General features: G+C 40.0%; 1 protein-coding gene across 1 annotated transcript in view; it reads right to left on the bottom strand.

Annotated features, from left to right (window-relative positions):
- The window catches only part of cybc1 (cytochrome b-245 chaperone 1), a 31,134-nt gene extending 15,260 nt beyond the window's left edge, over positions 1-15,874 (bottom strand). The window contains exons 1-4 of the mRNA XM_072558437.1: positions 15,743-15,874; positions 3,217-3,368; positions 2,669-2,710; positions 1,385-1,458 (exon numbers count right to left, since the gene is read on the bottom strand). Of these exons, the coding sequence (XP_072414538.1) occupies positions 1,385-1,458; positions 2,669-2,710; positions 3,217-3,304 (204 nt within the window). The 5' untranslated portion in view covers positions 3,305-3,368; positions 15,743-15,874. The remainder of the gene's footprint in view (positions 1-1,384; positions 1,459-2,668; positions 2,711-3,216; positions 3,369-15,742) is intronic.
- Positions 15,875-15,907: the final 33 nt, after the last annotated feature.

Below are 15,907 nucleotides of genomic sequence, written 5' to 3'. Positions count from 1 at the left end.
CAAGCTTTTCCTGTTTATTTGTTGTTTTTTGCCATTACTAAAGAAGATTTCAACATCTCCCATCTACTGCCAAATGTTAAGTTGGCAGACAGAAACTCAGTTGAGGGCTGGTAGGAGTCAAACATTGACCAACATTACTCAAAGAGGCAGATTTACAAAGGCTTAAAAACTTGAAATCACATTAAGGTTGTTTGGCCTTATAAATGTGTCAATAATCTCTACACGAACATCTTCCTCCTGTGGAATTCATAGTATCTGCACAATGTGGATGCAGGCCAATCAGCCCATCGAGTCGAACCGTCCCTCTGAAGAGCATCACACCCAGATCGACCCCGCTACCCAATCCCACTATTTCCCATGGAACATTCCCTGGACATGATGGCCAATTTAGCATGACCAATCCACCCAACCTTCCACATTTTGGACTGTGGGAGGAAACCCACGCAGAAACTAGGAGAATGTCAGTGTGGAGTTTGCACAGTCAGCCAAGGATGGAATCGAACTCGCATCCCTGGCGCTGTGAGGCAGCAGTGCTACCCACTATGCCACTCTGCCATTCTTTAATTCAGTTAACATGATGTTTAATGAACACAACACTCCAAGCTTTTAAATTTAAGGATTGTTCTAGAGAAAGATTCTGGCCAGCAGAGTTTCTCTTCCATAATACATTCTGAGATTTTCTAATAGTTCTCAGCATTTGGGGATCACTGACAAGGTCAGTACTACTCCTCCGTCCCTGGCTACTGAGAAGATGGACTACTGAACTCAGACTGGTTAGGTCACTTTAGAACACAATTACCAGAGAATTATGTTGTTCTGGGGCTGTAATTACATAAAGAGTAGAATGGATAAGGACAGGTTTCCTTCCATGAAGACAATTAGTGAACCACTTTTCTTTTCCCCACAACATCCCAGCTGTATTTCAACCGAATTCAGTTTTTAAAGCGATGTAGAATTCAAACTCCTATCAATCTAGATTTCTGGATTACTAGGCCAGCAATACAGCAGTGTACCCCCATAAACTGGTTAAAGAGATGGTGGAGTTAAGATTTTCCAGTAACAATTCTTGGACAGTAACTTGGAACAGCTCAATGCATTTGAATCCAATGGACTGACTGCCAGCACAGTAGCTGTCATTAAGCCCACAACTTGAGGAAGCGGGAACAAGCTTGATGGACACCTCAAAAGTTGGGAAGTGAGTTTAACACCATGTTAGACTTCTACAGTGCAGCTTTTCTTGAAACATTTTTAAATGAGTATAAAACACTTAATCACATTCCATAATTCATAAGTAGCCAAACAAATCATTTATTAACACGGATTCATGCCATTGTAATATCACTACTACTGAAAGCAAATTTTATGTAGATAGCTACTTGCCTACCTCCCAGTCTTCCAAGTTTTGAACAGCCACAAATAAACAGCCCACAACATAGAATAACTTCCATCCCCAACTGTCTGAAAACAATAAGTACACAAGTATGATTAATTCACTCATAACTACCCCACACTTATAAGAACAAATCAGTCAAAAGTTCAGTCATAGCACCCTGATTGCCTTGATTTCACAATTTAGTATGCCAGTTGCAACTCATATTAATATATTTTCATTCATGAAACCTCACGTCTAGGTGCAGATCTGTGTTTTTTCTTGAGATAACGTTATCAAGTTTAGGCCAGTATTCTTTACAGGAGTCCTGTCCCATTTATACTGTTCTGCCACCATTTGGAGATTCCAATATTAGTCCAGAGAGACTCACCATCTATTTCTGCTTCCTGCTTTCTCTCAATAGAAACTATCTAATCTGTAAACCACTTCACTCAAAAACCTAATCAATATCAGAAACTCCTGCCCTACTGGTACACTGACCATAGTGGCTAATTTTGCCAAATGTAAACTATTTATATAATAATGAATTGTAAACCCAAATAGACTGATTTTTTTAAAAGGTATTCAGAGATAGACAATCTAGCACTGTCACTGCTTCATAATTCTTAAGCTGGAGGTGGCAGGAGAGAAAAAAAGTTTTAAAAACTGCATCTTCTCAAGCAGTGATTGATTGATTCGTCCCACCAACAATATTTTGACACTGCATGTATGGAGTTTACCATTTTTGTGATTATAATAAACTGCAAATTTGAAAATACAAGTGAGTTGAGATCATCCTGGACATGTACTCAGTCATGTTTGACAATTTGGGCACAAGGAATATCAGAAAAGCAGGTAAGCCAGAGTGCTTACTTAAAAAGAATTTCCAAGATTTTTCTGCATTTAAATTAGTGCAAAAAAAATCGAGTTAGATCTTGCCCACCAAAGCCAAAGAGGTTTTAATATTAACTCATTAGAATTCCAATGTTCACTTCCTTTACTCCCTGAAACCAATATTTTGAAATGTTATATTTGTGAAACATCAGGTTTCTTCCTGCTTTAGGTTCATTACTCTTTTTTATTTCACATTTCTGCATCTTTTTTTATTTTGCTTAAGCTTACAGCTATAATTGTGTGAATTCCTACTAGCATTTATGTGCATTGACCTAATTTTTTTAGCTTACTTTTGTTTAGAGATAATTGCAAGTTGTTGAAAATACATGCTTTTTGTTTTAAATCAGTAAAAGGAGCTACAACAATCAGAAGAATGTGGAACAATTGTGCTCTGAATATTCTTACCTGTACTATAGTAAGCAGCAGCTAGACCAATCGAACCAATTCCTACAGAATTGAAAACAGAATTTCAGTGTTAACTACTTTTTGTTGTGAACTTATAAAGCATGGTAATGGTGTATTTAAGTAACTTATGTTAAATCACCTCATATTTCCTCATTACAGCCCAATATAAATAAATACTTTAGAGAAAAACATCTCAAAAATATTCCCCACAATGAATTCTGTTTAATATTTAAAGGAAAATGTCACTTGCACTGAACCAACAATATTCCACAATAAGACAATTATCAAATGATTTTTTTCTAAGAAAAAATGGTATTAAGAAAGAAGTGTTGATCAGGACACCCAGAAAACTCTCTCCCCTTCTTTGAGTAAGCACGTGAAATCCTTAACGCTTATGCAAACCACCAGAAGAGAAAAATCAGATTCTGGTTGAAATGTATCGTAGTCAACACCACCCAATAACACAGCATGGATTCACTTTGTGGGTCTTGAACCCATACTCTGAAGAAGCAGAAATGAGTGTGCCTACAATTAATTCAAAGACTTACCAACTAAGACAGACCAGGACCTAATACCAGGAGATCTTTTAAGATGAAGGATTGAATCTGTTTGCTCATCAATAACCATGTATGCCATTCCTACGAAAAGCAGAACTCAGAAGTATAGATGACAAATGTTTATAAGATGTATTCAAATGAACCTGCAATAAAAAAAACAAAATCACAGTCCAGTGATTAATTAGAAAGAAAATATGACAAACACCAATTGCAACAATCGTTACAGGTCTCCACAAGTGATGCAAAATCTCATACAATAGCAATATTAAATAATCCAAAACGTTTTGCATTTTGAGAAATGATTGGGGTATGCTTCCAATAAGCCACTAATCATAACAGTTCATATATTTAACATCATTCGGTACCTTCTGAAAGCATCCATACCAGTAAGTCTAGTTCTAAAACAATATTTTCTTTAAAAAAATTACTTAGAGGAAAAAAACACATTGTACTAAGAGATTATATAGAAAATGTAAAATAAAATATCAATTCTCAAATCAATGCAATTTATCTCCTGCTGCGGTACTTACCAATTATGCAGCCAGTTCAACTCAGTAGTTTCACATTAATTTTCTACCCATCCAAATGATGTTATTTTTATAGAAACTGTTTATATTACATTGGAGAATCATTCCACCTCTACTCCAAAAACGTAGATCTATACATGCTCAGTGAGCTACTGAGAGGTATATACTAGTGTTAATAAGTGAATTAATCAATCAAGAAAAGAAGTTTATACTTTGAGAAAACCTTACATTCATTAATATAATTTGCTTCTCTTCGACCTTATTTCTCCATCTAAATTACAAAGCATCCTGAAATCAGATTCACAAACTGTATTAACATTCACGTGTTTTATTTCTTGCACAGACTGACTCTCTGCTGTTTGAAACATTGTGCTTTATAGTTCTTTCTAGAGGCACTAATGGATCTCCTGGCACATTGCTCGTCTCCACAAGTTATTTTTGTTTAAATAATGGTTCCCTTCTTGCAACCTTGCAACCTGATCAAAAACATTCTGCAACTCTTGTATTATTTCATTGATTACAATCTTGCTCCTTGCCTCCAACATGCTTTTTGTCATTCTCTCTAAATTTCTGTCTCTACACTATTTCCTGCCAGAATACTGGAGGTTTGCTAATGTGGTGCCATTATTTAAGAAAGGTGGTAAGGAAACACCAGGGAACATCAGTGAGCCTGAAATCAGTGGTGGACAAGGTGTTGGAGGCAATCCTGAGGGACAGGATGTACATGTATTTGGAAAGGCAAGGACTGATTAGGGATAGTCAACATGGCGACACACATCACCCTCTACGTGAAAACATTGCCCCTTTGGTCCCTTTTATATCCCCCTCACTCTAAACCTATGCCCTCTAACTCTGGACTCCCCTACCCCAGGGAAAAGACTTTGTCTATTTATCCTATCCATGCCCCTCAAGGTTTTATAAACCTCTATACGGTCACCCCTCAGCCTTCGACACTCCAACAAAAACAGCCCCAGCCTATTTAGCCTCTCCCTATAGCTCAAATCTTCAAGCCTGGCAACATCCTTGTAAATCTTTTCTGAACCCTTTCAAGTTTCACAACATGATTCAGACAGGAAGGAGACCAGAATAGCGCACAATACTCCAACAGTGGCCTAACCAATGTTCTCTAAACCTCCCAGATCCTATACTCAGTGCTCTGACCAATAAAGGAAGACAAACCAAATGCCTTCTTCACTATCCTATCTACCTGTCTCTCTACTTTCAAAGAACTATGAACCTGCACTCCAAGGTCTCTTTGTTCAGCAACACTCCCCTTACCATTAAATGTGTAAATGTGTAAGTCCTGCAAAGATTTGCTTTCCCAAAACCTTGCATTTATCTAAATTAAAGTCCATCTGCCATTTCTCATCCCATTGTAATCTGAGGTAACCCTCTTCGCTGTCCACTACACCTCCAATTTTGGTGTCATCTGGACACTTATAACTGTACCTCTTATGCTCACATCCAAATCATTTATGTAAATGACAAAAAGTAGTGGACTCAGCACTGATCCTTGTGGCACTCCACTGGTCACAGGCCTCCTGTCTGAAAAACAACCCTCCACCACCACCCTCTGTCTTCTAACTTTCAGCCAGTTCTGTATCCAAATGGCTAGCTCTCTCTGTATTCCATGAGATCTAACCTCGCTAATTTGACAGAGAGAGAGAAACGAAAAGCTTTTTATTTGTCATGTCTACCCATACCCATACAGTAAACACAAGCCAGTTTTCCTCCAGTACCGGGGGTGTTACATGGACAGCACAAACTACACAATCGTACATGGAATAAAGTGCATAAGAAGTGCAAAACACGCAAATTACAGAGTCATAGAAGAATGATAAATACCAGACATTTTTCTCGCAGCAATTCGAAGTTGTGCAAAAGGTTCCAGGAGGGAAAGAGTCTGGTTATTCTCTGTTAAGGAGTCTGATGGTTTGTGGGAAGAAACTGTTGCACATTCTAGCCATGAGAGACCGAATGCCAGATCTTCTGCCAGATGCCAGGAGGGAGAAGAGTTTGAGTGAGGGGTGTGTAGGGTCTTCCACAATACTTTTAGCTTTCAGATGCTGTGTGTGGAGTATACGGTCTGTAATGGAGGGAAGAGAAACCACGATGATCTTCTCAGTTATCCTCACTATCTGTTGTAGGGTCTTACAATCAGAGACATTGCAATTCCCGAACTAGGCAGTGATGCAGCAGCTCCGGGTACTCTCAATGAAACCTCTGTAGAATGTGGTGAGGATTGGGGGGGGGGTGTGGTGGTGGTGGCGGTAGCCTGTGCAGTAAGTAAAGACACAGCTGGGCTTTCTTGGCTATGGAACTGATGTTGAGGGTTCAGGTGAGAAAGCAAGGTGGAACTGGGCAATGTTACAGAGGTGACATTACACAGTCTTAGTGATGGCAAGAATATGAGACCCAATTCTTATAGAATTGAATCATTTAGTGTCACATGTATTGTGACATGAAAAGTATGTACTGTCGCCATACATAGGCGCCATTCACATTAACTTGGAATAAAATAATCGAAAGAAATGTAAAGACAGTCCAATTTTCCTTCTCCGCTGCCACAGTCCCGTTCCGGGCTTCCCAGCCCACCCCATGCCGCTGCCAGGGGCCATTCCACATGGAAGAGAGAGTTCCACTCCAGACTTCACAGGCCCACTGACCAACTTTGAAGCCACGCTGCCTCTGAGACACCACTGCCGCTGGGAGTCCATCGAAGTCAACTTCACACCGAAGAGCCTCTCTTCATCAGGTAAGTTTAAGAAAAAAAAAGGGGAAGAAGAAAAATGAAAAAGAAAAAAAATGGACAAAGAGGACAAGCCCAGGAACAGGATCCCAGACATTGCCTAGTCCACTGAATCAAGTTTAACACCAAGATTCTAAACAATCAGATTCATCCTCAGGCAGTTGCCAGGAAGAGGGATAAAGTCAGCAGCTTGAAAACAGAGTTTGTTGTGGACACCAAAAACAACAGCTTCAAACTTCCTAGTAATTAATAGGATGGAATTCTGATCATCAACAAGCAGCCTCTTGAGGTAAAGCTGTGTGTTGTTGGCAAACATGTGAAAAATAATGCAAGACGTGCAGATGATGCCATTGAGGGGCAACATGTTGATGAAAAACAGTAAGGAACGAGGTAAGAATGAGAAGAGGAACCAATGCCGGTTAAAAATCTTGATATGATTAGATTGATAAGAAAGAAAACCAAGCAAAACCATTCTTACCCAACTAGTCACAGGGGAGAGGACTGGAAGAAGGATGGTGAGATGAATTATGTCAAAAGCTGCAGACAGGTGGGGAACGGCAAGGAACAATAGTGTACCTTCATCACAGTCACATTGGATGTCATTTGTCTTTGCAGCTATGGAAAGAGTGGAAGTCTGATAAGAAGGATTCAAATATAGACTTCTGAGAAAGATGGGCAAAGAATTCGGAGGTGACAACAAGTTGAAGAACTTCATAGAGAAATTGATGATTGAGCAGTAACTTGCAAGGATGGAGAGGTCAAGGACTGGCTTTCAAGGAGAGAGATGATGTCAGCAGATATGAAGCGTGAGGGACAATATCTGAAAGAGAATTGTTGACAATATGTGTTAACAAGGAACCAGAAAGGGAAGTTGGGTGGACAGTAGTATAACAGCAATAGGGACTCTTGGAAAAAATGAACTTTGAGAGGGCCTTTTGGGAGTTTGTAAAAACAAAAGATACACACTCACAGTTAGGGTGGGGTGAGCTTCAGCGGAAAGTTTGGTCTGGTGAACGAGGGACAGGAAGGGAAGTAGCACAGGCAGCTGATCAGATGGTTTCAGTTTTAATGGAAACAAAGTCTTTAATAGACATCATTGTCAAATAGAGAGTTCCTCACACTTAGGAGATAAGAGTAGAGAAAACAGGGTGTGGAGTTCTAAAAAGATGGCTTCCAATAAAGAAAAGATGCATCAGTCATGCAACTGATCCATTTAGGGTCATAGAGTCATACAGACGTACAGCATAGAACAGACCCTTCGGTCCAACCTGTCCATGACGACCAGATATCCCAACCCAATCTAGTCTCACCTGCCAGCACCCGGCCCATATCCCTCCAACCCCTTCCTATTCATATACCCATCCAAATGCCTTTTAAATGTTGCAATTGTACCAGTGTCCACCACTTCCTCTGGCAGGTCATTTCATACACATACCACCCTCTGTGTGAAAATGTTGCCCCGTAGGTCTCTTTTATATCTTTCCCCTCTCATCCTAAACCTATGCCCATTAGTTCTGGACTTCCTCACCCCAGGGAAAAGACTTTGTCTATTTATCCTATCCATGCCCCTCATAATTTTGTAAACCTCTACAGGGTCACCCCTCAACCTCCAACACTCCAGGGAAAACAGCCCCAGCCTGTTCAGCCTCTCCCTATAGCTCAAATCCTCCACCCTGGCAACATCCTTGTAAATCTTTTCTGAACCCTTTCAAGTTTCACAACATCTTTCCGATAAGGAGACCAGAATTGCACGTTAATGTTCCAACAGTGGCCTAAATAATGTCCTGTACAGCTGCAACATGACCTCCCAACTCCTGTACTCAATACTCTGACCAATAAACGAAAGCATACCAAATGCCTTCTTCACTATCCTACCTACCTGCGACTCTATTACAAGGTGTTATGAACCTGCACGTCAAGGTCTCTTTGTTTAGCAACACTCCCTAGGACCTTACCATTAAGTGTATAAGTCCAGCTAAGATTTGCTTTCCCAAAATGCAGCACCTCACATTTATCTGAATTAAACTCCATCTGCCACTTCTCAGCCCATTGGCCTATCTGGTCAAGATCCTGTTGTAATCTGAGGGAACCTTCTTCGCTGTCCACTACACCTCCAATTTTTGTTGGCTAAGGATTCTCCTCCTCATCCTCTCCCTTCACCTGGGGCGTGGTGACTCTCAAGTAAAAAACACTACCAGTTGTCTCTGATGAGAGTTTGGTCCTATAGTCCTCTGGGACTATGGCAACAACAAATAGTGATTGGACCAAATAGAGTCATATAGCACAGAAACAGACCCTGTGAATCTGTGCCCCCTGCACCAGCTCCTCAGTGACATATTCATCATCTCTGTCCTTTGGTCTCTTTTATATCTTTCCCCTCTCACCCTAAGCCTATGCCCTTTTCTGTTACTTTTCCCTAATAGGACAAGTACAGCTTCATGCAAGATTCAGGAAATTATTTTCTGCCAGTTATTGTTAAAGTATCTATTTGAGACAGCTCAGGGAATCCCTAATGGCCTCTCTTAGTTCGTCCCAGAGACCGTACTCTTTGGCAGTCTGGAATGTAAAACTCTTAAGACAGTTTTGTTTAAATTATTACCTTTATTTACCAATGGCATCAATGTTACGCTATAGCATAGATACCTACAAGCCAGACTTGAGCTAAGATTCTAAAACCATTAACAGAGTCGCGGCTTCAGCTCTTATCCCAAAGAGAGCTCTCAGGCTACACTCCTTACTGCTGCAAACCAGCTGTCTTTATCCAGAAATTGGTACTGGGATTACAAAGACACATGTCCTTAATCAGATAAGCAACAATAAAATGGCAAATGTTTGTAGAGGAAGAGACACTCGTTGACAAGTCTGAGTACGCTTGACCAATTAAGCTACATTCACATTGAAGTGGGAAACCTGATCAAGCCAGGCCAAGTGGCCAAATGGCCAAATGCCTTAACTAGGTAAGCTCCCTTTTAACAGGACATCATAATGAGAGACTGATCTAAACTATGTCAAAAAGGTCATAGGTAACCTTGCTCAGCTAACATGCCCATTGTTCTACAAAATGCTTTTAAAAACAAAATCATCTTAGATTCCCAGAATACAAATTAAATTCATAACATTCCCAGATCTTGAGCTCCAGGGAACAACACACAAACATGCAATCCAGGCCACCTGCACCAACCAACCCCACCGCCCCGTGGCCAAACACTTCAATTCCCCCTCCCACTCTGCCGAGGACATGCAGGTCCTGGGCCTCCTCCATTGCCACTTCCTTACCATCCGATACCTGGAGGAAGAATGCCTCATCTTCCGCCTCCAATCCAATGGTATCAATGCAGATTTCACCAGTTTCCTCATTTACCCTCCCCCCACCTTACCCCAGTTCCAACCTTCCAGCTCAGCATCGTCCTCATGACCTGTCCCATCTGTCCATCTTCCTTCCCATCTGTCCGCTCCACCCTACCTTCCGACCTATCACCATTACCCCCACCTCCATCCACTTATTGCATTCTCAGCTACCCTCCCCCCAGCCCACTCCCCTCCCATTTATCTCTCCACCCCCAAGGCTCCCAGCCTCATTCCTGATGAAGGACTTCTGCCTGAAACATCGATTTTCCTGCTCCTTGGATGCTGCATGACTTGCTGTGATCTTCCAACACCACACTCTTGACTCTACACTCAAATCAGACCACAAAGAGTTAACCTTTCCACAGCTTCCATCCTATCTCTCCCTCTCTCTCACACACACACACACACACACACACACACACACACACACACACACACACACACACACACACAGTCCCTTGAACCCTTAGGTCAGTGAATGTAATTTACAGAAGAATGTTTTCTCTCTTTCTCTCCCTCTCGCTCACACTCACACATCTGAACATCTTCCAACTTTCTTACTATCTAGTTTCAGCCTTTGTGTTTTCCTAGCCCTAGCCTGTATTGGTAATGAGACATTCACATTCCAGAATAGTCAAGAGTTGAGCTTCATAAATTCAAATCTGCTCATTGTGGTATAACGAAAATGTATCAGATTGTTCTATTACGTGCATATTCCACTCAGCTTATTAAATTGCAAGTTATTTTCCTATGGAGTATGAGTTTTGTTAAGAGTCTTCAATATAAATCAGAAGTTCAGTTAACCAACATCCAACTGTTGAATATGCGCAGCTTTCAGTCCTCAGGGTCAAAAGGAAGTGCTGCCACACATTCCACAAGAGATCAAATGTTATCACCTTATTTACAACAATCCATTCACACTAAGAACATATATTTAATTCTTCAGAACAAATGCCCTCCACCAACAACAATGGTCAAGCGCTTCCTGCATATCCTGTAGCAAATGTGTCACATGAAAAGCTACAAGCTTTCTCATTACTACAGTTCCAGTTGATGCAATGTGATGCTCCAGCTGGTGCTTAGAATCCCTACAGTGTAGAAACAAGCCATTTGGGCCAGCAAGTCCATACCGACCCTCCAAAGAGTAACCCACCTAGACATTCTCTACGTTTCCCCTGCCTAATGCTATGGGCAGTTTAGCACTGCCAATCCATCTAACCTCCATATCTTTGGATTGTGGGAGGAAACCGGAGCACCTGAGGAAACCCACGCAGACATGGGTAGAACGTGCAAACTCCACACAGACTGTCGCCCAAGGCTAGAATCGAAGCCGGGTCTCTGGTGCTGTGAAGCTGCAGTGCTAACCACTGTGCCACTGTGTCACCCACATGGTCACGTGCTTCAATTTAGGTTTACTATCTTAAGTTGCACAATTATCTTCAAAGATACAATTGTCAAATAAATTGGTCAAGAGTTTTAATTTTTAATGAAATAATTGCCAGTATTCATTGTCAGCTATCTATCGATATAAATGCATAATTAAACCAATAAAGGGCATAAATAATATATGTAATATTTAGTAACTGAGTGCAGTTATTGTGACCACTACTGCATTTGGTCTATATGTTCTGTAGCATTAATCAAAATGTTCTATAGCATCAGTCAAAGCTCCAGGAATAAATAAAGATTTTTTTTCCTTCTTCAGTTGGCGAGGGTTTTAATTTTAGTTTGTTTAACATTGAAGCCTAGAAGCTAATGTTGGTGATATTAGGAGATAGGCATTTAGCATGTTTATACAAAATGCCTTGCAGAGGCTATAGATAGTTTAAAATGAAGGTGTTTATGCTTACATTCTAGTGAAGGATGAAGAAATCTTATACCAGTACACCAAGAATTCATTTGCTAATATTGAGAACATTAATTCCTGACTTGAACATTTGCCTATGTTTTTTGTTAATTTCTTTAAGTAACTGAAACTATACTTGAACTCCACAATCTCTTCATCCAGTGAATAATACAAACATCACAGCACCACATTCAGTTTAAATCCGAGTTATTAAGCAAAATGATTTCATGAAAGATACAACAAATTAAGATATCTATCCAAACACATAACACACAGAAATTCATCCAGTTACCTGTTTAGAATGAGAATGGTAAATTGTTGCAATCTAACACAAAAAAGATGACTTTGTTTGCATGCAGTGACTCTCTTGCATTATTTCCCAGTTTCAGGTGCTAAATACTCTAACTTTCTCTGCAGGTTCCAGTCTGTTTGAATCACTTATATTATAGAATCATGGAAGAAAATCAGAGAATTATTCCAAAGGATATAAGGAAATCACTCAGCAGTCTACTCTGTACCAATTCTTGATAATAGCAATCTAGTTAATCCCACTCCTATTCCATGTCTCTCACCCTGCAAACCTTTTCCTTCATGTACTTATCTAATTCACTTTTGAAATTTGCTACTCCTTTCAGGTAGTATGTTCAAGATCATAAACTCAGAGTAAGATGCTTGTCCCCATGTAGCCTTTGGTTCTTTTGCCAAACAACTTCAATTTGATGTCATATGAGTCAACGAGTACAGAAGAGGTCCTTCAGCACATCAAATCCTCTGACCAAAAGGAACAGTCACTTTCCCTCCACTGTCCAACCCTCTCATAGACACAGAAAGGTACAGCACAGAAACAGACCCTTCATCCAACTTGTCCATGCCGACCAGATATTCTAAATTATCATCCCATTTGTCAGCATTTGACCTATACAGTCTGTTCTGATATAACGCAATACTTACATTCTTGCGCAATCTCACATTATAAGAAAATCGCACAATACCCTCGCCATTTAAACTAATGTGGCTGGAATCTAACACAAAAAATCTAACCAATGCAGCTAAGGAAAATTCGCATTCTACAAATAACAGTTCAAATTCTTCAATTGCATTAAATCCAATTCATGTTGAAAAAACACATGTTAGAGCAGAACTGACTGTATCCCTCTGAACCCTTTCTATTTATATACCCATCCAAATGCCTTTTCAATGTTGTAAATGTACCAGCCTCCATCACTTCCTCTGATAGCTCATTCCATACATACAGAGCCGTCTGCATGAAAAAGTTGCCCCTTTGGTCCATTTTAAGTCTTTCCTCTCAAACCTATGCCCTCTAGTTTTGAACTCTCCTACCCTAGGGAAAAGACCATGACTATTCACCCTGTCCTTGTCCCTCATGATATTACAAACTTCAATAAGGTCCCCATCAGCATCAACACTCCAGGGAAAATACCCCCAGCCTATTCAGCCTCTCCCTATAGCTCAAACTCTCCAACCCTGGCAAAGTCCTTGTAAATCTTTTCTGAACCCTTTCAAATTTAACAACATCCTATAACAGCAAGACCAGTATTGAACACAGGATTCCAAAACTGGCCTAACCAACGTACTGTACAGCCACAAAATGACCTCCTAACTCCTATACACAATGCACTGACCAATAAAGGAAAGCATACCAAATACCTACTTCACTATCCTATCCACCTACAACTCCATTTTCAAGGAGCTATGAGCCTGCACTCCAAGGTTTATTTGTTCAGCAACATTCCCCAGGACCTTACCATTAAGTGTATAAGTCCCACCCTGATTTGCCCTTCCAAAATGGAGCACTTCATATTTATTTAAATTAAACTCCATATGCTACTCCTCAGCCATTCGGCCCATCTGACCAAGGTCCCATTGTACTCTGAAGTAACCTCTTTCGCTATCCACTACACCTCCCATTTTGGTGTAATCTCCAAACTTACTAATCATACCTCCTACGTTCCCATCCAAAACATTTATATAAGTGACGAAAAGCAGTGGACCCAGCACTGATCCTTGCGGCACACCACTGGTCACAGGCCTCCAGTCTGAACAGCAACCCTTCACCACCATCCTTTGTCTTCGAGCCAATTTTGTATCCAACTGCCTGGTTCTCCCTGTATTCCATGTGTTCTAATCTTATTAACTAGTCTATCATGCAGAACCTTGTTGAACACCTTACTGAAGTTCATACAGACAACTTACATTGCTCTACCTTCATCACTCCTCTTCATTACTTCTTCAAAAAACTCAATCAAGTCAGTGAGATGTGATTTCCCATGCACAAAGCCATGTTGACTATCCCTAATCAGTCCTTGCCTTTCCAAATGTATATAGATCCTGTCCCTCAGGATCCACTCCAAAAACTTGCCTACTACTGATGTCATGCTCACTGGTCTTGATTTTGAACAGCTCTATCAAATCTCTGTTACAACTCTTTTTATCATTTAAATAGTCCGAAAATCAAACAAACGCCTTACATATAAGAATAACTGTAATCACATTTGATAACAATTTGCTCCTCAATCCCTATCCTTGCTGTTCTGCATTAGCTTCCTGTCCCCCAATGCACCAAGTCTAAAACTATTGCTCTCATTAACTATTACCACCATAGCGTTGCTTTACTACTCGTACAATGTCTATCAATCCTTTTACCAAGTCATCTCTACAGCCTTCTGACTCTGATCCTGTGGTACCCACCTAAGTACATCACAACCCCACCTAATTATTTCTCAGTTTTCAGACACATAGGTTGTGCACTCTGCAATTTAGTCCCTGAACTGCCCTTCTTGACTCTATGTTCTTTCTCAACTGTCCATCCTGGTACTCATTCCATTTACTCAGATGTAAAATATGAGATACAAAGACAAGTCTATTATTTTTAAATTGTATTACAACTGACTGGAAAAGATTGCATTTTCAACATTTGGAAATTTCCCAATGGATGATTAGCTCATACCAAAACAATTCTTTGACAATTCATGTCTAACCAGGAATGTCCATCTCTCTAACCATTTTGTTTCTCTAACCCATCAAAGCACTCGTAACTTACATTGCACCTTTTATAGCATGGATCACATTCTACAAGTACTGAATACTAATAAGATACCAATTACTAATAAGATACTAACAAGATACTCCTATATACCAGATATCTCAATTCGGTTCTTAATTCTAATCACCCTTGCTTGGAATAATACATTATAATTTTTAATGATTCTTGGCTACAGTGTTCATCATGAGGCTTTCATTTTCACCAAACAGCAATTTATGGTTTTCTGTTGAAATAATGATCAATGGTGTAAACATGACTAATGGTGTAAATATTACTGGTAAACAGCAGATCAGTAAAATCTAAGGGTTTCCAGGGATCATTCACAGTATTATGACACTACATAGTCATAAGCCAATTTGATGAATGAAATTACTTAAACTAGTTTCAAACAAGATAATATTAACAACATGTTGAGTTGAAGGTACTGCATGTTTGACGATGGCAATCAATGTGCAATTTCACTTCCAAGAATGCAACCTGCCTTAGGGGCGCTTATGGTCTCTGGCCTTGATTCTAAAAGACCAAACAGTTGAGTTATATCTGTGTTCATTGCGATGTCTCTTTCCTGGTCTGTTCTGACTGAATTATGTCGATCTGGTGATTTCGAAAGGGCTGTTGGTATCAAGGAAGAAGTCTGAAATCAGAGCATCGACTTGAGATGTGTGCCAACAACTGAGGTATTGAACGAAACTTATGTTACGCCTGGTACTCCACAATTTACAGTGAAGATTTCCTTAAAGACAAATATGTAAATGTTGACGGTAAACCAATGGTGTTTTAAATCACGTTTGGGAACAAAGAAAGAAAAACGTTTATAATTCAAATGTATACGGAACTTCTTCAATGATGCGCAAACGGTTTCAAGATCAGTTTTCGATGGAAATACACATCTAAAGCAACAGCGACATACTTTTACAGTGCTAACTTAGAATCCTGATTTTGGAGATCGTTTTGTATTTTAAAAAAATGAACAAAAGCCATACCACGCGTTCTGCAGCTCCTACTCAACGCATTCATTCACTGGGAGGGCGTGGAACTTGGTGAATGTGTTATTCCTCTTCCTTGTTGGAGATTTGTGACTTTTCATTGGCTCAGCTTCCGTCAGCCTTTTGTCCAATGGAGGGGTGGTTTCAAATTAAATCTCCAAG

The sequence above is a fragment of the Chiloscyllium punctatum genome, chromosome 39 (assembly GCF_047496795.1).
Source record: "Chiloscyllium punctatum isolate Juve2018m chromosome 39, sChiPun1.3, whole genome shotgun sequence".
Taxonomy (NCBI): domain Eukaryota; kingdom Metazoa; phylum Chordata; class Chondrichthyes; order Orectolobiformes; family Hemiscylliidae; genus Chiloscyllium; species Chiloscyllium punctatum.
The sequence above is the reverse complement of the archived record's forward strand: the minus strand, read 5'-3'. Positions and strand labels throughout refer to the sequence as shown.